Here is a 26,557-nt window from a genome sequence, read left to right as displayed (position 1 = left end):
ACAGTGAGGGAACTATTAATACACAGAGGTAGATTAACATGTCCAGAATCTTCCACCAAGTTGCTATGGGTACATATTTCCTGTTTAATGGTACAGTGAGTATATGATACTTCCCAGATTATGAAGGTAACCACTACAGTCTAGAGACTAGTGGATCTAAAAGATTTTTGTGGCTAGCAGAAAATCTATAGTTGTCTCTTAGGCATATGGAAGATTTCCTTTCTTTGTTTTTGTTTTTTGCAGGTTAGTTACAACAAATTTTACTTTTTAAAATTAAAATATTACTTATGATGTATTTTTAATTTTAAAGAAACTTTTAATTCCTATTTTTAAAAACTTTAGCTGTTTATAAGCTGTAAGATTTCTATATACTTACTCTTTTGGTCAATACGAAGGTCATACAGAGGTGTCCTATATATATCCACACTGGAAAGTGCACATCGAGAAAGGGGCACATGATGAGAAGGCCCAAGGATGAAAATTCTCCGGCTAGGAGATATACGACAAAAAACACAGAACAATTGCACTTCTACAAAAACCTTATTATTATTATAAAAGGGAAAAAATAAGTAATTTTTTTAAGTTACATATAATACTGTTTTCCTTCTTGAATGCTTTCATTACCTACTGTTACATGCTATATTGTGTTCCCTTGAAATCTTATGTTGAAGTTCCAACCCCAGTACCTCAGAATGCAACTTATTTGGAGATAAGGTCTTAAAGAGGTGATTAAGTTAAAATGAGGCAATGAGGCCATTAGAGTCAGGCCTGAATTCAATAAGACATGAGTCCTTATAAGAAGAGACACCAGGGGTGCACAAGCACAGAGAGGTGACCATGTGAAGAGGCATCAAGAGGACAGCCATCTGCAAGCCAAGGAAGAGGCCTCAGAAGAAACCAACCCTGCAAAAACCTTCATCTTGGGAGTTTTCCAGCAACCAGAATGGTGAGAAAATAAATTTCTGTTGTTTCAGTCATCTAGTTGATGCTATTTTTGTTAAAGCAACACTAGCAAACTAATATAACTACAATTGTCTTGATCCTCTTGTTAATTAAGTTCAATTACTTATCTTTGTCTTTTTGTTGGAAAGCCTTTAAAAGAACTATGTTCAACAACTGGAAATACCAGTTACTGATTATCTACAGTAAACCAACCACCTATGTTTCAAATTACCTCTGTATTCACTATGGCTAGGATACGAAAGATTACCAATAGCTATATTAATTGAATTTTAAACATTACTTCAGCTACTAAATAAAATCTCAAAATTATGACACATTCTAAACTTTCCTACAACTTTAATAAAAATATGTAAGAGTATAATTTCTAAAAATCCAAAATATCATTACAAAGGAACATTCTGATAAAGCTATTTCCACATTTCTTCCAAGGGAGAGAAAAAAAAGGCATCTTGTTGAGAAGAATTCTGTGTAATAAGCTTTCTCTGTTCCCAGTCAAGTAGAAGTCATTCTCAAAAACAAAGAAACTTGATTATGTGTTATTTGCACTGTAGGCTGAAGAAAAGAACTGGGCTATACTGTAGCTTAAATCTTAACAATCCCTTTATCTTCACATCAAGTAAAATTAACTTATTCTCATTTTATCTCAAACATCTCTACAACCTAAATTCCAAAGCTATCCATTTTCTCTGTTCTCCCAGATTCATAATAAAATTTTCTCCACCACACATACACAAACACACACACATACATACACAAACTTACAGATTCCCAAAGAACCAAAACTATAAGAACAATATGAATATGTGAAAGCTATGTACCCAGAAAAGTAAGTACCACTTATTTTTCAATGAGTGGATAAAGATGCAAAGACTGACACATGGAGCTAAAGCTCTTCCACATCAAAAACTGTGCAGGCCAAGGAATGTGCGCTTCAGCAATATATTTATTTTGATAAAGTCCTCTTAAAGCTAAGAGAATTAGCATGCTGTCCACTATAACTTACTTGCTATTAGGGGAGGTAAATAAAATAAAAAGATAAAAAAGATGTGGGTAAGGAAAACATAATTCTCAGTTTAGTCTCCAAATCTCCTCAAGATGTTGCAATCTTCAGGATGTTACCCAGAGCACATATGAAGGACTTCACCCACAGACCGTTTCTACTCAGAAACATAATCTCTCTTCCCTTTCCCCTGCTAATACTCACTTCATGTTATCGCAATAATCAACATAATAACCATTTAAGGAAAAAAGTCAAATCTATACATTCCAAAATGAACAAGAGATACCACTATGTTCTCCTAGCTTAATCAACAGTACATAAACTTCACCATGATTTCTAAAATTAAGTCTAATGTGTAACACAGATAACGGTAACTCCGAATATTTAGGAGACTTGCCTAAGGACATGTATTACATGAATCAAGAATCAAGGAAGAGTTCCCATTGTGAGGAGTTCCCATCGTAGCTCAGTGGCTAATGAATCTGACTAGGAACCATGAGGTTGCGGGTTCAATCCCTGGCCTCACTCAGTGGGTTAAAGATCCAGCGTTGCCGTGAGCTGTGGTGTAGGTCGCAGATGCAGTTCAGATCTGGCCTTGCTGTGACTGTGGTGTAGGACGGCAGCTGCAGCTCCAATTCAACCCCTAGCATGGGAACTTGCATATGCCCCAGGTGTACTCCTAAAAAAAAAAAAAAAAAAACCAAGTAAGAAGGGAATTCTCCTTGTGGCTTAGTGGATTAAGAACCTGATACAGTCACAAGTTCATAAATCCAAGGCCTTGCTCAGTGGGTTATGGATCTAGTGTTACTATGAGCTGTGGGGCAGGTTGCAGAAGTGGCCAGCAGCTGCAACTCCAATTCGACCCCTAGCCTGGGAACTTCCATATGCCATGGGTACAGCCCTAAAAAGAAAAAAAAAAAGAAGTAAGAAAAAAGGCATTTTTAATGACTGAGGAATGTATTTCTATGAAAAGAGAGAGGGACAGAATATTTAAACTCAGAACACTCCTGGGAAATCCGGAATATATAATTAAAATATGAAAGGATTTTTAAAATATTGATCTAGGCATAGATATATTTCATAGCTAAGTGTGACAAGGTTGTTCTAACAGTGGCTAAAAGATGAGCACTACTATGGAAATAAACATCCAGGGTGGGCTTCAAAAGCCTAACTGCCTCCTCTAATACTCAACCATTCACTCTGCTTGCCTTTTTGTCAGACCCAACCTAGATGAAAAGATAGAGACTGGTGATGAAAAGAGCCCCTACCAGTCTCAATTATCCAATTGTGTACTCAAATAGTTCTTTACAGTTTGGCAGAAACTCCCCCGAAAGCAACATAATGAAGTTCCACATTTAGTTAAGAGAGAAAATAGGAAAAAAAGAGATTTAGATCCCATCAGTACAGAAAGCTTAAAAGCGATATACCCAAAAACAAACCAAAAAAGGCTATGTTATCACAGAAAAGAATAAAAAAGAAAATAAACATTAAATGAATAATAACCTCAGAATGGATCTCTGTGTTAGCTACATGCAAACAAAAAGAAAACTAATAGTGTAACTAAAAGATAATATATTTTCTTTAGATTGCTAGAGCCATAAACTCCAAGGCCAGACATATTTTGGAGAGAAGTAAGTCACGTAGGCACTGGAAGTAACGCCACTATCTCTCCCTTTAATTAATTAATTGCTCTTTTACTTTGTCTTAACAGAGTAACTTTCAAATATTAGCACACAATCACTGTTGCCACACATGTAAAAGAAACCTGTAATATGAAAAAAGGAAAAAAATCAGTAGAAATTTTCTCAGAAATACAGTTCACATAGAATAATACCTCCAGAGAATTGACATTTGTGGAGTTACTTACTATGAGGAGCGTACTCTGTGCAAACAAAACTTGAGATACCGTCTGTTCTCATAAAAATTCAACTATCTGGAGTTCCCGTCATGGCTCAGTGGTTAACAAATCTGTCTAGGAACCATGAGGTTGCAGGTTCGATCCCTGGACTTGCTCAGGGGGTTAGGGATCCGGTGTTGCTGTGAGCTGTGGTGTAGGTTGCAGACGTGGCTCGGATCCCTAGTTGCTGTGGCTGTGGTGTAGGCCGGTGGCTATAGCTCCAAGTCAACCCCTATCCTGGGAACCTCCATATGCCTCGGGAGCAGCCCTAGGAATGGCAAAAAAGATTTTAAAAAAATTTTTTTCAACTATTTATACTAAATAGAATGCAGGTAATTTTTTTTTAAGTGTTTCATGGCAAGTGGAGATATTTTAACTAAAGAATAAAATGTCACGTGGCCCCAAAGAAGATTCCCTTTTGTTCTCTTTTTCTGCTCTGAAAGGTTATCTAAACGATATGAATGAAAATTAAGTTACTATCTAAGTAATAACCTGAGTTCTGGTTTTTAATTAAAGTTTCAGTAATAGAAAAAGACTCTGCAACTATAAATATGGGAAAGAACTTAATTAAATGTATCAAATTCCTTAAACAGCCAGAGCATTCTCTCTAAAACATGAATCAGATCATATTCCTGTTTTTGTTTGTTTGTTTGTTTGTTTTTCAGTCTTTCAATGGCTTTTCACAGTCAGAGGATAAAATTCAAAATCCTTAAAATGCCTTCTAAAGTCTCAAATGAACTGGCCCCTTCTTGTGTTATTCTTCACTCCTTGGATCACAGCACTTTATGCACACAGTCTTCTTGCAGTTCTTTATGACAAGAACATCCTGGCCTATTTCAAAGCTTACATGTGCTATTGCTCTTTCTGTGTGGCTTAAAAATCGTTTCCTCAAAGATGCCTCCTCCAATACCTTATCCTCAATCTAAATCCAATCACCCTGAATCACAGCATTTCCTGAATTACAGTGTGAACTGTGGATTCCTCGGGACCCTTTCAAGGAGTCCACAAAAATCAAAACTATCTTCATAATAATACAAAGAATGAAAAGGTTCCAATGTGTTAACACTTGCACTTGTGGTACAAAAGTGAGGCTGAATAAACTGCTGGCGCATTAGAACTACAATCAAGGTAAAAGAATCAAAATGTACTAGTAGTCATGTATTCCTCACCTTCATCCACGCCTTTTTTTTTTTTTTTAAGACAGTTTCACTTAATTCCATTAAATCTTGAATTTTGAGTACAGGTTTTTTTAATATTCTGTATAACAAAATACACGCAACTTTTTTTTTTTAAGGGCCACATCTGCAGCATATGAAGTTCCCAGCCTAAGGGTGGAATCCAAGCTGTAGCTGCTGGCCTTCGCCACAGCCACCGCAATGGCAGATCTATCCATTCAACCTATAGTGATAAACACACAAAGCATTTCTGCTACATACAGAAGTATGTCTCAAGGAAAAAGCATTTGTACGATTTTGAGTTGTGAGCTACACTAGACTTTTCCCACGGAATATAATTTTTACTTCAAAAAGTGACTGTAGACAAATTATGGTTTTCCAATTTAGGTGTTTGGCAGAAATTTTCTATAAAATGAACAAAATGAGCCTGATACTTCAAAGATAACATTAGACATATTTGTTGCCAGTGACAAAATTGAAGTTTTTAAGTGAAAATTAGAATTCTGCAAAACTTACATCAATGTGAGATTGATTACTTCCCAATAATTAAAGATTTTTCTGATGAAACTGATGCTGATATTAACAGATGTGATTTTTTGACATTGTATGATGTTAACATTTGAAAGATCTGCATAACTCAATGAATAAATATTTTCCAAATGTTCATAAAAGATGTTACAAAACCATGTAAAAGTAAAAGATCCATTCAAAGTGCAAGACAGTACAAAATATGATCCTGGTTAACATGTAGAAAATGGGAAAGTAAAAATGGAAGCTAGTGGTATCACATTAACCCTTCTCTCTTGGACTGTTACTTCTCTCTACACTTATCATTCCCTAAAGTATGTTTTCTCTATTTTCTCAAAGGACTCTAAAGACTATGGAAATCTCAGGGAGGGCCACTTTCAAGAGAATACAACCTGGGAGTTCCCATCGTGGTGCAGTGGTTAACGAATTCGACTAGGAACCATGAGGTTGCGGGTTCGATCCCTGCCCTTGCTCAGTGGGTTAACGATCCGGCGTTGCCGTGAGCTGTGGTGTAGGTCACAGACACAGCTCGGATCCTGCGTTGTTGTGGCTCTGACCTAGGCTGGTGGCTACAGCTCTGATTAGACCCCTAGCCTGGGAACCTCCCATATGCCTCGGGAGCGGCCCAAGAAATGGCAAAAAGACAAAAAAAAAAAGAGAATACAACCATGACTGTCAATGATTATTTTTAACCTGAGACTTTCGAATGTTTGTATTCAGAATTCAATTACTATATACTAATTATGAAAATAAGCTGATCGTATATATCATCATCAACTATTTGCCATTCTTTTTACTAATCTCCTTTATCATCTTAAGTCCTTGACTCTCTTCCCTTTTTATTACTTTTTTGCTTCCACTCCCACTGTCCATCAACTTATTTAATACAATTTCCACTTCTATCAATATCAGCTCTATATCTCTACATAAATTCCTAAACCAAATTTAATTCAGAGGTACCCTTCCAGCACATTATCATCATCAATAAAAATTCTGCCAAACAGAAAAATATTTGGAAAAGGCTATTATATAAACCAGCCTTGATTATAGCTGGTTTTCATGTGCAGGGAGTCATATAAAGGAAGTTTCTGAAAATCTTTACGATCTAATTTCTATTTTGCTTTATTCATTAAATAAGTTAAAATTATACATTAAATATGTCTTAAGAAATATTTGTGGGTTGTTCTGGCCACTCCAAAGACATGCAGAAATTCCTGAGCCAGGGATCAGATCTGCACCCCAGTAGTGATCCAATCTACAGCAGTGACAACGCCAGATCCTTAACTGCTAGGCTACCAGGGAACTCCAAGAAATATTTGTTAAAGATGCTCCTCAAAATATCATAAAAGAGGAGTTCCAGTCGTCGCACAGTGGTTAACGATTCCAACTAGGAACCATGAGGTTGTGGATTCGATCCCTGGCCTTACTCAGTGGGTTAAGGATCCGGCATTGGCAGCCATGAGCTGTAGTGTAGGTCGCAGACGCGGCTCGGATCCCACATTGCTGTGGTTGTGGTGTAGGCCGGCGGCTACAGCTCCGATTAGACCCCTAGCCTGGGAACCTCCATGTGCCGCGGGTGCGGCCCTAGAAAGGACAAAAAAAAAAAAACCATAAAAGAGGCAGGGCTAACCCAAACCTCATCAATCTGGCAAATTATCTTATTTATTACTAAAAGCTTCCTAAAAATAATTTTCAATAAAGGTATGATAAAACATGCAGAGTATACCTAAAAACAAGAGAAAGCAACTTTTTTGCTTTAACGATCTGAGCAAATTGCTCAAAGGCCAAGGAAAAGAGTATAGGTGAGATTTTCTTTTTATACTCATGGCTGTATGTGTTACTTCTGAATGATTGTACTTCATCCCTTCTAGTATGGGTCTAACCTAACAATCAACATTTGACAGATAAAAACAATCAATTTCACTCATTCAGGAGTTCCCACCGTGGTGCAGCAGAAACAAATTCAACTAGGAACCGTGAGGTTGCAGGTTCGATCCCTGGGCTTGCTCAGTGGGTTAAACATCTGGCATTGCCATGAGCTGTGGTATAGGTCTCAGATGTGGCTCAGATCCCGCATTGCTGTGGCTGTGGCGTAGCCAGCAACTGTCACTCTGATTGGATCCCTAGCCTGGGAATCTCCATATGCTGCAGGAGCGGCCCTAAAAAAACAAAGCAAAAAAAAAAAAAGTTCATTCATTCACACACTGTATGTACAACTGGCAATACAGACTAGAACCCGATACTGATTCACATATAGTGAATTAACTATTTAAATATAATGCTGGTCAGCAAATTAAGTACTTTGGGTGGTTATTTGCAGCAGAAGCTTTTAAATTTCACAGGCTTCTTATTTTAAAGAGTGGTATACTAAGCTTTTACAGTTCACAAGTTTCTCATTTTAGAGAGTAGTATACAATTCAGTCTCAATTTGCCAGAAAGATCTCTTTTAAAGCTATTTCAGAACTGTCATTAAGTTATTAAGAGCTAATATACTTCAACCACCGTATTAAATTCACTGTCAGACTCTAAAATAATTCAAGTAACTTACCCTGTCAATGAGAAATTATTCTTCATTCACTAAACACAACTTAACAAGTACAATAAAGAATTTTAAATTACAAAGTGATTAAACCAGAAAAAAGGGCTTTGCATTTTTCTTAAAAATGTTCATCTCCAAGTTTTCAAAGAAAATTTTAAAAACCAAAATATTTAACTGTTAGTGTTCCTGGACCCAGTCCCACTGTGTGTACTCTTTTTTGGTGGAGTGAGGGGTAGTGGGTAGGAGCGGGGCGGGGCGGGGGAAGCGGGGGGGGCACATTTTCTACAAGCAATGTTTGGACACCAGCAAGGTGACCAAGAATTCCACTCAATTCTGACACTGTCTCCATCAGATTCCACAGGTTAAGGGTTCGGTCCTACAAGAATGTCCATGCACTCATACCCATCCCCCACTTCCGATGCCAGTCACAAGCCCAGGTTGTCACCTATATTTCTGACCAACCGGTTACAGCTTAGAGATTCTAACAACCATCTCCTTGAACTTCAGTTCAGATGCTAATCACAACTCTAGATTGTTATCTATACTTCTGAAAGACTGAAAGCAAATTAGAGGTTTCCATGACCCCCCACTTTCATTCAATAAATTTGCTAGAGCAGCTCACAAAACTCAGAAAAACATTCCACCTACTAGATCACCAGCTTATTATTAAAAAAAAAAAACAAAACTAAGCAACAGCCAGATGGAAGAAATGCATAGGGCAAGGTAAGGGGAAAGGGTCAGGACATTCCGTGCCCCTCCAGGCATACCACTCTCCCCAAATCTCCATGTGGTTCACTAATCTGGAAGCTCCCCAAACCATGCCCTTTTGGGGGTTTATGGGGGCTTTATTACATAGTCAAGTTAACAACGGATTCAACATCCACATCCTCTACCCTCCCCAGAAGAGGTTGGAGAGTAGGAAGGAAAATTCCAACCCTCTAATCACAAGGCTGATTATCCTGGGAACCTGACCCTGGCATATCCTTAGGTGGGGTCCAAAAGTCATCTCATTAACACACAAGAGACATCTTTGTCACTCTCACCACTTAAGAAATTCCAAGGGTTTGGGGAATTGTGAGCCAGAAACTATGGAAGACCAAGTATGTACGTGAAATAAGATGACCAAATACATATTTATTTTGCCCCCTCCCCTTTGGCCTCACAGGCAGCATATGGATGTTCCTGGGCCAGGGATCAAACCCAGAGCCACAGCTGTAACCAGAGCCACAGCAGTGACAACACAGGATCCTTAACCTGCTGAGCCACGAGGGAACTCCCAAACATATACTTCTTACAAATTACAATATTGCATTAACTTTCTAACATTTCCAGAACTAAACATTTTACAAAGCAAAGCAAAGGTATGGGAGTTCCTGTCGTGGCTCAGTGGTTAACGAATCCGACTAGGAACCATGGGGTTGCAGGTTCAATCCCTGGCCTTGCTCAGACGGGTTAAGGATCCAGCATTGCCGTGAGCTGTGGCAAAGGTCGCGGACGCAGCTCGGATTCCAAGTTGTTGTGTCTCTGGCATAGGGTGGTGGCTACAGCTCCAACTGGACCCCTAGCCTGGGAACTTCCATATGCCAGGAGCGGCCCTAGAAATGGCAAAAAGACCAAAAAAAAAAAAAAGGCAAAGCAAAGGTGAAAACTAAATGTTTCAACAGTGAAAAGTAGTATTAAAGCTTTTTATAACCTACATAAGGTATAAGCAAATTCATAAAAAGTCAAATTCTCAATGAAATCAAGTATATAATAAGTATATAACAAATTATTTCAGTGACAAAGCAATTATGACACAATTCCCAACTATCCCCCGTCTAATCAAAACGATATCTAACTATATTACTTACGTAATAGATGGATCCACTTGTTTGTAAGCATGAGCAGCACAAGACCCACAGTACGTATATCCAGCATGGCTACAAAACAAAAAAAAACATTTAACTTAATCATCAGATTAAGATCAGATTCAAAAGCAAGTTATTCTGAAAAAAAAAAAAAACCTTTTGAAAGAAATAATAACAATTACAGTAAACATAACAGAATTGTGTGTAGATTAAAAAGTAACGTAGGAGTTCCCATCAGGGCACAGTGGAAACGAATCCAACTAGGAACCATGAGGTTGTGGGTTAGATCCCTGGCCTTGCTCAGTGGGTTAACGATCCAGAGTTGCCATGAGCTGTGGTGTAGGTCACAGATGCGGCTAGGACCTGTCATTGCTGTGGCTCTGTCATAGGTCAGCGGCATCAGCTCCGATTAGACCCCTAGCCTGGGAACCTCCATATGCTGCAGGTACGGCCCTAAAAAGACAAAAGACAAAAAAAAGTAATGTAGCTAATAATGCAACTTCTAGAAAATAACAGGGAACACATTTGTATTATGTTCCAAATTAAATGTTAAAAAGTATTTTGTAGGAGCTCCCTGGTGGCCTAGTGGTTAAAGATTCAGCGTTGCCATTCCTGTGGCTAGATACTGATCTGTGGTCCAGGAACTTTCACATTAGCATGAATACAGCCAAAAAAAAAAAAAAAAAGAACAACCAAAAAAACAAAAAACGTATTTTGTAATCTGTTTTGGTCTGAAGGAAAATCACATATGGAGATATTCAAAGTTTACTTGAAGTTACTTATGTAACATTCATATGAGTTTTTTATATTCCTCTTCAATACCATTAACAGACTATTACATACACAAAAATAAGACCAAGAGAAATTCAAATCAAATACTCTTCAAGAAACAACTCACCTCCCTCTGTGTCTTTTGTTTGTTTAGTTGGTTTGGTTTGCTTTGTTTGTTTTTTTGGCCACACCCGCGGCATGCCCAAGTTCCTAGGCCAGGGATAAAACCTGAGCCACGCAGACAGTGTCATATCCTTAACCTGCTGAGCCACCAGGGAATTCTCCATTTGTGTCTTCAGTGGTAAGAAAGCTGACTTGGCCTTCTGTTTATTATGCCTTTCATGTTCTCCATTACTCACCCCATCATTTAAATCCTCTGGTCTCAGCACTACATTGGTTCTCTGACCACCCATACAAAGTCCTTCTTTCAGAACCTCATCTTTCTTTTTTTTTCTTTTTTTTTTGTCTTTGTTTATTTTTGTTTTTTGTTTTTTGTTTTTTTGTCTTTTTGCCATTTCTTGGGCCATTCCTGCGGCATATGGAGGTTCCCAGGCTAGGGGTCAAATCGGAGCTGTAGCCGCCTGTCTACACCAGAGCCTCAGCAACGCAGGATCCGAGCCACATCTGTGACCTACACCACAGCTCACGGCAACACCGGATCGTTAACCCACTGAGCAAGGGCAGGGATCGAACCCGCAACCTCATGGTTCCTAGTCGGATTCGTTAACCACTGCGCCACGACAGGAACTCCAGAACCTCATTTTTCTTTCTTGACCCAAGTTATGTGAGTCTAGAAACATTTCTCTTAATGTGGCCAGAAAATATTTAACAAATGGCTCTGCAGGAAAAAAAAATGTACACATATCCTATGTATATGAGCTTATTATAAACTTTACTGAAACAAAAGGTTACTGTATCACACAATTTACAAACAATGAAAAATGTTTAATACTCTTCACTGCAAATTCCACACAGGCAATTGATTGTTTCAGAATGCTTTCACTGATTTAGATGAACTCTTTTACCCATAGCCAAGCGATGTTTATAAATGATAAGACTGAAACAATGTAGACATATGCCTGAATTTCACTTATTCCACAATAACTTGAGTGACTTCTTTGCTTATTAGACAATTTTCCAAATACTGGAAAGCATATTTCCTTCCTCACTTTTTTGTGCTTTTCACAATGTAAAGGTTACAGATACAACATAATTTTTAGGTTTAATGTGCACTATTAACCTTTCCCAATTACTTTTCTTAAGTATAAATAAACAACAAAAAATATTGATTTGTAGCAGTATGCCTATTAATGTAGAGTAAGTCATTCCCATCATGGCCAATTTCAAGATGCACAGTTGGAGTTCCCATCGTGGGTCAGCAGTTAATGAACCTAACTAGTATCCACAAGGACAAAGGTTCAATCCCCGGCCTCAATCAGTGAATTAAGGATCAGGCATTGCCATGAGCTGAGATGTAGGCTGCAGACACGGCTTGAATATGGCACTGCTGTGGCTGTGGCAGCTCCAACTCCAATCAACCCCTCGCCTGGGAACTTCCATATGCCACGGATATGGCCCTAAAAATGCCAAAAATAAATAAATTAAAAAAAAAAAAAAGACAGATGGGAGTTCCCGTCATGGCTCAGTGGTTAACAAATCCAACTAGGAACCATGAGGTTGTGGGTTTAATCCCTGGCCTTGCTCAGTGGGTTAAGGATCTGGCATTGCCGTGAGTTGTGGTGTAGGTCACAGACACAGCTGGGATCCTGAGTTGCTATGGCTCTGGTGTAGGCTGGCGGCTACAGCTCTGTTTGACCCCTAGCCTGGGAACCTCCATATGCCTCGGGAGTGGCCCTAGAAATGGCAAAAAAAAATAAAAATAAAAAGATAAAATAAAAAAAGACGCACAGTTAAGGGGAGTTCCCATCAAGGAGCAACAGAAACAAATCCAGCTAGGAATTGCAATTTCGATCCCTGGCCTCGCTCAGTGGGTTAAGGATCTGGCATTGCCATGACCTGTGGTGTAGGTCACAGACAGCTCGGATCCCACATTGCTTTGGTTGTGGCGTAGGCTGGCAGTTATATCTCCGATTTGACCCCTAGCCTGGGAATCTCCGTATGCCACCAGTACAGCCCTAAAAAAATAAAAAAATTTAAAAAAAAAAAAAAGAATGCACTGAAATAGCAAAAAGCTCTTTCAAGAAGGCTCCACATCAGTTAGACATTAAGGAGAAGCAAATTAAAACTACAATAAACACCCACTAGAATAAGCTAAAATTAAAATGAGTGACCATACCAAGTGTGGCAAGGACGCAGAAATGAAACTCAATCTGTACTTTTGGAAATGTATAATAGTACAACTACTTTAGAAAACAGTATGGGAGTTCCCGTCGTGGCGCAGTGGCTAACGAATCCGACTAGCAACCATGAGGTTGTGGGTTCGGTCCCTGCCCTTGCTCAGTGGGTTAACGATCCGGCGTTGCCGTGAGCTGTGGTGTAGGTTGCAGACACGGCTTGGATCCTGCGTTGCTGTGGCTCTGGCATAGGCCGGTGGCTGCAGCTCCGATTCAACCCCTAGCCTGGGAACCTCCATATGCCGCAGGAATGGCCCAAGAAATAGCAAAAAGACAAAAAAAAAAAAAATAGAAAACAGTATGACAGTATGGCAATTTCTTTTAAAAAGTTAAACATACTTCTGTCATTTAATTCCTGCCAGCTATGCCATGCTTAAAAAAAAAAATTTAAGCATTATGTGCACATGAAGATTTGTACACAGATACTCATCCAAGTCTTACTTACAACAGCCAAAAAGTGGAAATGGCCAAATGTCCCTGAAAAGGTGAATGAATAAACAAATTGAAATATATCCATACAATGAAATACTCTTCAGCAATAGAAAGGAATGAACTACTGACACACTCAAAATAATTATGCTAAAAAAATGAATGTAAAAACTAAAAAAAAAAAAAAAAAAATGCTGAGTGAGAGAAGCCAGACAAGAAGAGTTCATTCCATTTAAATAACTCTAGAAAACAGGAGCTCTCCTGTGGCACAGTGAGTTAAGGCTCTAGCTAGCATTGTCACTGTCATGACACAGGTTCAATCCCTGGTCTGGGAACTTCCAAATATCACAGGCAAAGCCAAAAGAAAAAAAAAAAAAAAAAAAAAAAAAACAGAAAGAAAGAAAGAAAAAACTCTAAGAGTTCTCATTGTGGCTCCATGGGTTAAGGACCTAATGTTGTCTCTGTGAGAATCCAGGTTGGATCTCTAGCCTCACTCAGTGGGTTAAGAATCCAACATGCTGCAAGCTGCTGTGCAGGTGGCAGATGCAGCTTGGATCCAGTGTTACCATGGCTGTGGTGTAGGCCTTAGCTGCAGCTCTGATTCAATCCCTGCCCAGGGAACTTTTACATGCTGCAGTGCAGCCATAAAAAGAAAAAGAGAAAGAAAAAAAAAAACTCTAATACAAAATAAAAACTAATCTATAGTGACAGTAAGTAAATCAGTAAGAGGGTGGGGTGGAGCAGAGAGGTATAGAAGGAAAGAATTACAGAAGGGCACAAGGAAAACTGATGATGATGACGATGAATATATTGACTATCTTTTTTTCCTTTGCTTTTTTTTAGGGCCACAGCCATGGCATATAGAAGTACCCAGGCAAGGGGTCGAATCACAGCTGCAGCTGCCGGCCCACGCCACAGCTACAGAACACCAGATCCAGGCTGCACCAGCTCACAGAAATGCCGGATCCTTAACCTGCTGAGTGGAGCCAGTATCGAACCCATGTCCTCATGGATGCTGGTCAGGTTTGTTATCACTGAGCCATAATGGGAACTCCTATTCACCATCTTAATTGTGATAATGATTTCACAGGTATGTATGTATTTCAAATTTATCAAATTGTACACATCATATGCAGCTGAATGTTAACCATATCCCAATAAAGTTCTATTTTTAAAAGGATACTCAACTATCATGCTAAGTGAAGTCAGCCATACAATGAGACACCAACATCAAATGCTTTCTCTGACATGTGGAATCTGAAAAAAGGACAGACGGAACTTCTTTGCAGAACAGATACTGACTCACAGACATTGAAAAACTTATGGTCTCCGGAGGAGACAGTTTGGGGGGTGGGGGGATGTGCTTGGGCTGTGGGATGGAAATCCTGTGAAATCAGATTGTTATGATCATTATACAACTACAGATGTGATAAATTCATTTGAGTAATAAAAAAAAATCCAAAAAAAAATAAATTAAAAAAAAATAAAAGGATACTCATCTGAACTAACTTAAGATGTGAATACAGAAAAAGAGATGCACATTAAGTCAATCACAGCCACCATGATAGTAGTGTGCTTAATTAGGAATAAAGTAACATGGCACATAGGCTAAGCACACTGAAGTCACTGAGGGCTTTATTGGTCAGATTAACAGTAGTCACTCCATCCTTACACCTCTGGCAAGGGAGCCTATCAAGCTGCTTCAATATAGGAATAGTCTCACAACACAGTTCTAATCTTAGCCAGAAGGTAATATAAGCTGTTCCATGGCTCAGCAAATTCAGTTTTGCTGTTATCCTGTAGTGATCCTGATACTCTGGCATAAAAGCTGAAGGAAGAATATGAGCAAATGTCTAAGTGTGTGATGTCAATGAGAAAATGTGAAGTTGGCCTGAACAAGAAAAGTAATGCTAAGCCAGAGACAGATAGATGAGTTTGGGCCTGATAAAAACAAGTTACTGAAAAACTGCTGTATGTTCTTGAGCAGGGGAGTGACAATAAGAAACCTGTTATTACATACTGAGAAACAAAGGCACAAAGGACATATTATTAGAGGCAGGAGGTGCCAAGTGAAGCTCTCTTGGAAACTAAGGCATGAGGTAGTAATGTCATGGTCTGGAATGATGTCAGTGCCAGTAGGAAATGAGAAATCAATGCTCTGGAGTCTAAAAAGAAAAACTGACATATCTGGGGACCAAGCTGGGGGGCGGGGGGACAGTTATGACAATGGGGATAACTAATATTTTCTAAGTACTTACTGCATGTCAAGCACTATTCTACAAAACTCAAAGCATTACTCATTAATCCCAACAACTCTATGAGATAGGAATTCTTATTTTTCTCATTTTACAGATGAAGAAACTAAAGCAGAAAGGTTAAGAAACTTGCTCAAGGTCATACACATAAGTGGCACACCAGGATTTAAAGCTATGCAGTAGGGCTCTAGAACCCATTCTTAACCATCCTAAGAGATTTTTACATATTTGAAGGAAGAAGGGAAGGAGTCCATGGAGTAAAAAAGGCAACAAGTCTAACAACTGGAACTTTACTAATAGAATCATCTATCCTGTAAGACTACAAAGAAGTATGAAAGTTCTGAAAACACAATTACCTGAAGTAAATTTGTTTTATAATAAAACCCAGACTTCATGGTTTCAGTCATTTCTGAAGCTGAAAACTTAAAAGTCTGCTTGAAGGAAAGACAAAATAGCTGCAAAAAGAGAGGGAGAGTCCTAACTCGAATAGAGAATACATTGCAGTGTATTTTTTTTTTAAATCATTAGGTATAAAATCCCTCTTAACCTCCATGGTGAGGAACTCTACTTCATCAAAGGACCAAGATCACAGTCAAAAAGAATTTCTAATACTTTCCTTTATCCCTGCCCAGATATATGGTAATGAACAAAGCCATAGTAATTATCATCAAGTCTAACCACTGATCCTCTGTTCCTACACTCTTCTCTGATTAGTAGAATCTGTGACTACATGCATGTGGAAATAGGTTCCATTAAGGGATCACTCATAATAAAGGAGGCTTTACTAAGGGAACAACCAAGTTATGTGCGTGTGCAAGAAGGGCAATGAAAATTTGAGATCTGCAGATTTGAATACGCATCATCAAAGTGTGTCCAAGTCAGTTGTTTAAAAGTTAAAATCCTTAATGTACAGTCATCCCTGCTAGTTGTTCCAGGCTCTAGATCTCCATGTAAAATAGAAACAAATAGAAAATTATACTTTAATATCTATAATTAGTCATTTGGCTAAAACTATGCCTCTAAAAACTGATCTTTCTTTTAACACAGAGTAGTTTTGCTTCTCCCTTTACTCCTACACAACAGACCCTTTATATGAGCAAGTTCAGTTCCTAACCTACCAGAATCTCTGTGCCCTTAACAGAGCTGCAAGTAAATGAGGATACAGGGCCACTGTCCACAATCATTCACTGATTAAGTGACAGTTTTCCATACAGCAACTGTGTGGTACGGTATAATTTAAATTCTTACACCAGAAAAATTACTAATCACTATATGACATGGACTCTTCACCTGTTTATTCTGAGACCCTCAAGGTTATATATCAACTATGAATGCCAAGAGTCTACTAAACATACCATGAAAGACTTTTCTTCAAAGAGGTTACAGAGAATAATAAAAGAACACTTACTTGAATTCAACAAAGTCAGATTCTTACAGAAAAAAAATGCAAAATAACAAGACTGGACTAGAGGAAATAAGAAGACTGGAACAGATGAAATGACATCTCCTCTAGCTACAAATTTATATCCTTAAGTTCGAGTATGATCGACAAAGCTAGAAACTAAATTTAAAAACCTATAAACACATGGGATCAACCTGAATAACAACTGGCTCCAAACATTTTACAGAAGCAGCAATTTCTCTTAATTTTATTTTGCTGCACCTAGCTTTTTATTCTTTCCTTTCACAGGTATTGCTCAAGGCCTTTAAGAATCCTGCTTCAATAAAAAATATTAGTGAATGATTATATCTAAAAAATGTCCAAGACAGTCATTATTCAGAATATTTTACTTTTATAAAATGTAATCTCACAAATATTAAGTAAACAATATTATGAACTAAAAAGTCAAATAGCAACAAATAACCACAAAATTGCTACTGAGATTTTTTTTTTACTGCTAGAATAGAATTTGAGATACTGCCATGAATAACCTACAGCTAGATATAAATACAGATGAGAAAAAGACAAGTCCTCAATATCCAGTAACTTACGAAGATTCATTGTCTCATGATATACACTGGTAGAGCTCCACAGGTATGCTTTACCATACACTGGTCCTCTATATAAATGTTTCTTATTTTTTAAACTAGTTTTTATATTAAAAGTAATATATGCACACAGTAAAAAAATCAGTAATAAAAATAGGTACACAGTGAAAAGTGGAAGTATCCTTTATTCCATACTCTTCCTACTAGATTAACCACTAACAATCAAACTCTAAATGTATGGGAAGGGGTTCAAAATTCATAGTTTGTGCTTTACAGTAAGAATTAATTTCATCATGTAAATTAAGCCCCTTCAACACTTATCTGTTTATATTTTTACATTCAATAAAAAGTTTCTTAATTGATGAATACCTGCACAGCTCCATTCTAAGGTTTGCTGAAATACTCCTGCATACTGCAAGATAAACAACAATTCTGGCATCAAGGTATCTGGCAGTCATGGTAGAAAGGCTTTTGGAACTCCTATTTCATGAGATCATTTCAGTATATATCCCTGAGACACATTCTGTCTCCTGTGCCTCAAGATAAGGCAGTTTTAAATTCAACCCACAGATATTTTTTAGTCAAATTAAATTCTTTTGAATCCCTCTCTCAAATATGCCTGCCTATATGTCACATAAATTAGACTTCATTAAGATTGATCAACAGTTAGTTTATGGGTCAATATTTATTCTTTAATGACATTCTACTTAATCTACATCAATATAAAAATGAGCAATCTGTTTAAGCATTTTCCAAAGTGTGCTATCTAGGTACTAAGTTCTTTTTTTTTTTTTTTTTCAGTTCCCCTTTTATGATTTATTTCTATGGAAGAAAAAGCCTAAGAAAAGATAGTCCCAGAGAACTAAAATTTACAAAATTTAAAGTATGCTTTTGATTGGATATAAAAGTAGAAGTCTTCAAATTTTAAGTTGTCTAATTACCATATAAGCATGGTCTTAAAAAGACACTTTTGGGAGTTCCCGTTGTGGCGCAGTGGGTTAACGAATCCGACTAGGAACCATGAGGTTGCGGGTTCGGTCCCTGCCCTTGCTCAGTGGGTTAACGATCGAGGCTCGGATCCTGCATTGCTGTGGCTCTGGCCTAGGCCAGCAGCTACAGCTCCGATTCTACCCCTAGCCTGGGAACCTCCATATGCCATGGGAGCGGCCCAAGAAATGGCAAAAAAAAAAAAGACGCTTTTATGCCTATGTAACAATAAAAATATTTGTTGCTTTTCTACCTCAAAAAAAAAAAAAGGTAACTGCAGAGGAAAATAATTACCTCTGGAAACCATGTAATAAGATGAACTTGACTATACTTAAACTTTTCATTATTAACAAAATAGAAAGTGCCTATATGTACATATGTACATAAACATAACTACAAAGTCACTATATAGCAGAAAGATGCACACCAAAGCCAAAACTGTTTTCAAATATTCATTTTAAAACCTAAAGTAACATGGAAATCTTTTACAAATCAAAGTATTTATAACTTAGACTCAAACATTTCATTTCCCAGGCAACTTCCAATGATTTCAATTTAAAACTAACTACAAGAAGTAACAAATCTAGCTACTTTTTCACAAATAACTAACCTCAATTTCATTCTGTTTCTGCCTCTCCATCTCCACCCCCTCCCAAGCCTGTCTGCACCTGTGCTTTCTCCACACCTATCTTCTCTCTCTTCTCTCTTAATAAACACTTATTCGCCTCACTTAAAAAAAAAAAAAAAGTTGATTCAGCTCAGCTCCCCCATTTAGAACGAGTTTTAACTAGGAAGGCAGTATACTATGACAGTCAAACACTAACAAAGTAATGGGAATGACAATAGACCATATCTCATGACGTACTATAAAGAGATGATTATTAATTATTTCTCACCCAACCAAGGATCTCACTTATACAAACTTTCCATCTTGCATCAATTTTTCTTTCTTTATTGGATCATATCATCATGAGAAACACCTTAATATCTCCCACCTTATATAAAAATTATCTGGACACCATATTCCCATTGCCCAACTTCCTTGATTTATAGCAAAATTCCTAAAAACACTATCAATACTCACTATCTTCACTTCCCTCCTTGATTCATTCTTTTTTTTTCCCCGACCCTGCTTAGCTACCAAGATCGGGTGTGTTCAGAGTGGTATGGCTGTAGACCTTGATTCATTCTTAAACCCACTCCAATTGTGCTTTCATCCCCACCACTCCAGGAAAACTGTTCTTATTGAAATAACCAGAAGGAGTTCCCGTTGGGGCTCAGTGGTTAACGAATCCGACTAGGAACCATGAGGTCACGGGTTCAATCCCTGGCCTTGCTCAGTGGGTTAAGGATGCGGCATTGCCGTGAGCTGTGGTGTAGGTCGCAGACGCGGCTTGGATGCCACGTTGCTGCAGCTCTGGTGTAGGCCGGCGGCTATAGCTCCAATTAGACCACCAGCCTAGGAACCGCTATGTGCCGCGGGAACAGCCCAAGAAATGGCAAAAAAGATAAATAAATAAATAAATAAAATAACCAGCAATCGCCACAGTATCTAATTATCAATTATCAGTTCTCATCTTATTTGACTATTGGCAAAATTTGACACAGCTAATCATTTTCTCCTCCCTGACACATTTTTATCTTTTTACCTCACAGAGCCATTGCTCACTCTTGGTTTTCCTCTTTCCTCACTGGTCCTTCTTCAGAATCTTATTTGCAAATAATCATCTTAATCCTGACCTCTAAATAAAGTTGGCCTGCCTAAGGACCTAGTCTTTGACCAGATTCTCTTCTTTATCTTTATTTACCCCCTAGGCAACCATATTCTGATTAGACTTTTAAGTGTAATAAGTTACACACTTAACTGTGTACATGTGACATGCCAACACAGCCTAGCCCTTCTTCCCTGTACTCCAGACTCATATATCTAGCTGCCCATTTGAAATTTCCACCTGTATAACAAATAGGTATCTCAATATTAAGAGAGGAAAAATAAAATCTATATAAACATCTCAAATTGCACTCTCCATCTCCACCTTTGTTCTTTACTTAATGAGTACAAACGAAATTCCACTCTTCCAGTTTCACAAGCCAAAAGTTCAGAGTTATCCTTGACATTTCTTCTATTTTATTGGTCCTACCTTCAAAATATATCCAGAATATACTGCTTCTCATCACCTCCACCACTAGCTCCCAAAGCCATTATGTCATCTCTTTCCTGTACCACTGGAGTAAGCCTCCTAAACTGGACTCTTTCTCCCACAAAACAGAAAGACCATACAGCAGCAAGCACAATCCTTTCCAAGCCTAAGTCAGATCATGTTTTTTCTGCTCAAACCTTCTCATTACTTATCCTATCACTTGGAATAAACACCAAAGTTTCTATGACCACCTACAAAGCCTCTCAAGGCTCTATCTCAACCACAATTCTTCCTCACACACAGGCCACTCCAGCTACACTGGTCTCCTTGCTTTCCTCAAACACACCAAGCCTATCCTGCCCTAGAGCTTTTGTCCTTGCTGTGCCTCAAAATAAATCCCCCTTTCCCTAGGTATCTACCTAACTTTTCTCTCACATCATTTAGGATCAAACGTTACCTTATCAGGGAGACCTCTTCTTACTATCCTAAATAAACTAACAACTCCCTGTCCATACCATCACTCTCAATCCTCTTATCTGCTTTATTTTTCTAAACACCCATCAGCACCTGACACAGAATATAATTACTAGTTTACTGGGGGGTTTTTTGTGTTTTTTTTTGTTTTTTTTTTGTGTTTTTTCATCTTTTTGCCTTTTCTAGGGCCACTTCCCATGGCATATGGAGGTTCCCAGGCTAGGAGTCAAATCGGAACTGTAGATACCGGCCTACGCCAGAGTCACAGCAACACAGGGTTCGAGCCACGTCTGCAACCTACACCACAGCTCACAGCAATGACGGATCCTTAACCCACTGAGCAAGGCCAGGGATCAAACCCTCGACCTCATGGTTCCTAGTCGGATTCGTTAACCACCGCGCCACGATGGGAACTCCAACTAGTTTACTGTTTGTCTTCCCCAAATATTAAAAGGCATGAGAGTAGCGATTTTGATTTATTCAAAGAGCAGCACACTTTGGCACAGCAGAGGAAACCATAAAACAAAAAAACAAAAAGACAACCTATGGAATGAGAGAAAATAGTTTCAAATGATGCAACTGACAAGAGCTTAATCTCCGAAATATACAAACAACTTATACAACTCCGATTCGACCCCTAGCCTGGGAACCTCCATATGCCCCAGGAGCAGTCCTAGAAAAGGCAAAAAGACAAAAAAAAAGACAAAAAAAAAGAATCCACCATTGCCGCAAGCCACAGATATGGCTCAGATCCGGTACTGCGGTGGCTGTGGTGAAGGCCTCAGCTGCAGCTCTGATTCAATTTCTGGCCCAGGAACTTCCATATGCCAGTAAAAAGGAAAAAAAAAATTTAATAAAAAAAATTACCCCTCCCCCCAAAAATCTGGCTGCTACTCCATATTGCACCATACACAATCTTTTGCATTTCAAAATAGACCTTTTTAATGTTGAAAATAGAACTTAGTCATCTTCCAAAATACTACTGAAATCGCCAACTTCACCTAGTGTAAACCATTCTCTGCTTAAAAATCAGCTTTAGCACCAAAAATAAATTTCAAATTACTGTATCTGAAAAAATAAAGTAGCAAATTCCTTCATCCTTGAGTTACAGTGAAAGCCAAAGGAATCATGAAATTTAGTGAATGTAACTTCTTTAGTTCAACACAGAATTTGGTTTTTAATTTTTAGTTCAATCCGTAGATACTCATTTTTTATTAATAATTAACATGAAGGATTCTGGGTAAAGACCCTTAAAACTTACGGTGCAATAATGGCTCTAGCAGGTCTTTTTGTAGACTGTACTTGTGAAAGCCAACCTTCTAGCTGTGCGTTCAGCTGCGGTCCTATAAAAGCAAAAATAAGGAAACAAGTTAGCAAAGCCATGTAGTACACATAACCTTACATGACACAAAGTCCTCACTGAACCTATGTGGGACTAAAATAGCTTAAAGGGCAGTGGATCATCATTTTGGATGTTATTGTTTGATACTTAACCAACTACAAAGTTTCCAGTAGCAAGCTCTAAGTACAAGCACTGATTAAACAAAATTTGCTTTTGTTCATTACTTATTTACAACCATCATCATTCAAGAATAACTACAACACAATCTACAATTCGAGGCAGGGATCAAACAAAACAAAACAAGAAACAGAAAACTGCTTGTATATGAAAAGAAAATAATGGAACAAGTACTTTTTAGAGCATCAAAACCCACCTTAATCACTAAAATAACATCCACGGAGTGATCATTCTCACCGATAACCTTTTCTGTCATTCACTCCAGCCCCCTATTCCCATCACCATATCAAAAACTCGTAACTATGCCACCTCAAAAATCTCAATTTTGGAGTTCCCATTGTGGCTCAGAGGTAACAAACTCAACTTTTATCCATGAGGACATGGGTTCAATCCTGGCTTTGTTCTGTGGGTTAAAGATGCAGCACTGCAGTGAGCTGCGGTGTAGGTCAGAGACGCAGCTTGGATCTGGTGGTACTGCTGATGTGGCAGAGGCCCACAGCTGCAGCTCCAATTCAACCCCTAGCCTAGGAACTTCCATGTGCCACAGATGTGGCCCTAAAAAGACAAAAAATAATAATAATCTCAATTCTGGGGAGTTCCTTGGTCACCTAGTAGTTAAGGATTCTGTCATTGTCACTCCCATGGCTTGGGTTACTGCTGTGACTTGGCTTTGACACCTAGTCCCACTTCTGCTTCCATAGGTGTGGCTAAAAAAAAAAAAAGACCTCAGTCTCGAGCATCCCACTCTCTTCACTTCCTAACATTTCCGTTCACTTCTAGAAACCTATTGGAAACATAGGCCCTGAATGAAGCATTAAACCAGATGGACTTAATAGATATTTATAGGACATTTCATCCAAAAGCAACAGAATACACATTCTTCTCAAATGCACATGGAACATTCTCTAAGATTGACCATATCCTGGGCTACAAATCCAACCTCAGTAACTTTAAGAAATTTGAAATCATATCAAGCATCTTTTCCGACCACAATGCTATACGACTGGAAATCAACAACAAGAAAAAAACTGCAAAAAACATACAAACACATGGAGACTCAACAACATGCTACTAAACAACCAATGGATCACTGAAGAAATCAAAGAGGCAATTTAAAAATACCTAGCAGCAAATGACAACGAAGATACGACACTCCAAAACCTATGGAATGCAGCAAAAGCCGTTCTAAGAGGAAAGTTTAGAGCAATACAAGCCCACCTCAGGAAACAAGAAAAAGGCCAAATAAACAAGCTACTTTACATCTAAAGCAGCTTGAGAGAGAAGAACAGACAAGACCTAAAGTTAGTAGAAGGAAAGAAATCATAAAGATCAGAGCAGAAATCAATGAAATAGAAACAAGGAAAACCAGAGAAAAGATCAATGAAATGAAAAGCTGGTTCTTTGAATAGAAACCTGTTGGAGTCACTTTTCCAGCTGCCCTTCATCCTCTCTATACCATCCTGAGGTCAGATGATCCATCACTATAATCATTCCCTTGCCTCTGGTCTCCCTCCTTTTCTCCTCTCCTCCTCCACCATAGCCAAATCACAGTTAAAAACCAACTTTCCACTCAAACACAGTACCTTCACCTAAACGGGTGAAAGAGGCTGTAAAGAAATTACAAAATTTCAGCAATCTCTTTGCAAACAAAACACAGAAATCACACCACAGGAATTCCTGTTGTGGCTGAGCAGGTTAAGAAACCAACATAGTGTCCATGAGGATGCAGGTTCCATCCCTAGCCTTACTCAGTGGGTTAAGGATCCAGCATTGCTGTAAGCTGCAGCAGAGGGCACAGATGCAGCTTGAATCTGGTGTTGCGGTGGCTGTGCTGGAGGCCTGAGTGGTCGCTCCAATTCAACCCCGAACGCAGAAACTTCCATATGCCACAGGTGCAGCCAAAAAAAGAAGAAAAATCATACTACAACAACCTAGTGAATTTGCTTCCCCATCTTTAAGATAGAAAATTACTTTGTACAGCTTCTCCTTTTACCTTAGACTGTCATCCCCTTCCCATTCCCAGCAGATGATCACGATTATCACTTGGTCAAGGAAAAACGCCCAAAAGCAGAACAGTCGAACACCCTGGTTTGCTCAGGACTTTCACAGTTTTAGCATGAAAAGTCCTGCATCCTGGGAAATCTCTCAGTTCCAGGCAAACCCAAATGTCAGTCACCCTAACTTCAAAAGTTTCCTTTCCTCTTCCCATTTCTTCTGCTTTCCCTCCTGTTTGAATAAATTGTCCTTACTCCTATCAAAAGCCAAGCAAATTACTTCTGCACTGGATTCCACTTTATTTTTCTCATTCACAGACTCTTCTTACAACTGTCCCAGTCTCCTGCACTAACTTGTTCCTTTTGAGCAGATCATTATCATCAGCATACAAATATGCATGCATGACTAGCGAACTGACTTCCCCCCAACTACCACCCCATTTCTCTGGCTCCCTTTTCTCTGGCTCTCTCTTTTTAAACTTTTAATCAGGAAATATTTAAACATACAAAACAACCTAGATAATAACATAACAAACAGATGTTAGATCTTAACATTCTCTCTTACTTGAGATCTTCTTTTATTAAGATATAAAATATCAGGAGTTCCCGTCATGGCTTAGTGGTTAACGAACCCAACTAGCATCCATAAGGACACGGGTGACCTCGCTCAGTGGTGTTAACCTCGCTCAGCGGGATTAAGGATCTGGCATTGCTGTGAGCTGTGGTGTATGTCACAGACAAGGCTTGGATACCATGTTGCTATGACTGCGGTGTAGACCAGCAACTACAGCTCTGATTAGCCCCCCGGCCTGGAAACCTCCATATGTTGTGGGTATGGGCCTAAAAAAGAAAAAAAGAAATAAAATATCAAAGATACAGTTGAATTCCTTGTTGATCCCATCATACATCTCCCTCCTAAAGTAACCAAAAGTAGCCACTTTCTGATTCTGGTGTTTAGTACTGCATTATTTATTTACTGATATATGTATCCATAAACAGTATGCATTATTTTGTCCTACATGGTTTTTTTTTTTGTCTTTTTGCCTTTTCTAGGGCCACTTTCCGGCATATAGAGATTCCCAGGCTAGGGGTCTAATCAGAGCTGTAGCCACCGGCCTACGCCAGAGCCACAGCAACGCGGGATCCAAGCCGCGTCTGCAACCTACACCACAGCTCACGGCAATGCCGGATCCTTAACCCACTGAGCAAGGCCAGGGATCGAATCCGTGACCTCATGGTTCCTAGTCAGATTCGTTAACCACTGCACCATGACGGGCACTCCAACATGTTTTTAAATGTTAATAAATATACTGTAATGTTCTTCTAAGCTTGTTTTAGTCAATTATTTTTAAGAAATTAATCACATTGATATTTGCAGCTTTAATTTATTCATTTTCAGTGCTATATAGTATTGTATGTATATACCAAAATTTATTTATTCATTCTCCTGTTCACAGACATTTTGGTTGTTTCCATTGTCTTACTGTCAATATACAATGCTACAAGTCTCTCATGTACTGTGTTTGCTAAATTGCCCGCTAAGGCAGGCAGCTCAATTTACTCACCAGTGTAAGGGCAAATAAAAAGGAGAGAGAGAGAGAGATTTAATTCTCCCTGTTAAAAATAGAAGAGACACCCCACATTTTTTTTAACTTGTAACTGTAAATTCTTTCTCTTCCAAATGTATATAAACTT

The 26,557-nt window shown here is 38.5% G+C and overlaps 1 protein-coding gene across 2 annotated transcripts in view; it reads right to left on the bottom strand.

The window, feature by feature from the left end:
- The window catches only part of MEMO1 (mediator of cell motility 1), a 109,629-nt gene that overhangs the window by 46,416 nt on the left and 36,656 nt on the right, over positions 1 to 26,557 (bottom strand). Inside the window, exons 3-5 of one of the 2 annotated variants that reach the window (XM_047782335.1) lie at positions 22,611 to 22,692; positions 9,953 to 10,021; positions 377 to 489 (exon numbers count right to left, since the gene is read on the bottom strand). In XM_047782335.1, the coding sequence (XP_047638291.1) occupies positions 377 to 489; positions 9,953 to 10,021; positions 22,611 to 22,692 (264 nt within the window). The remainder of the gene's footprint in view (positions 1 to 376; positions 490 to 9,952; positions 10,022 to 22,610; positions 22,693 to 26,557) is intronic. The other variant, XM_047782337.1, reaches the window with a different exon arrangement.

Source organism: Phacochoerus africanus, chromosome 5, assembly GCF_016906955.1.
Source record: "Phacochoerus africanus isolate WHEZ1 chromosome 5, ROS_Pafr_v1, whole genome shotgun sequence".
NCBI lineage: Eukaryota > Metazoa > Chordata > Mammalia > Artiodactyla > Suidae > Phacochoerus > Phacochoerus africanus.
The sequence above is the reverse complement of the archived record's forward strand: the minus strand, read 5'-3'. Positions and strand labels throughout refer to the sequence as shown.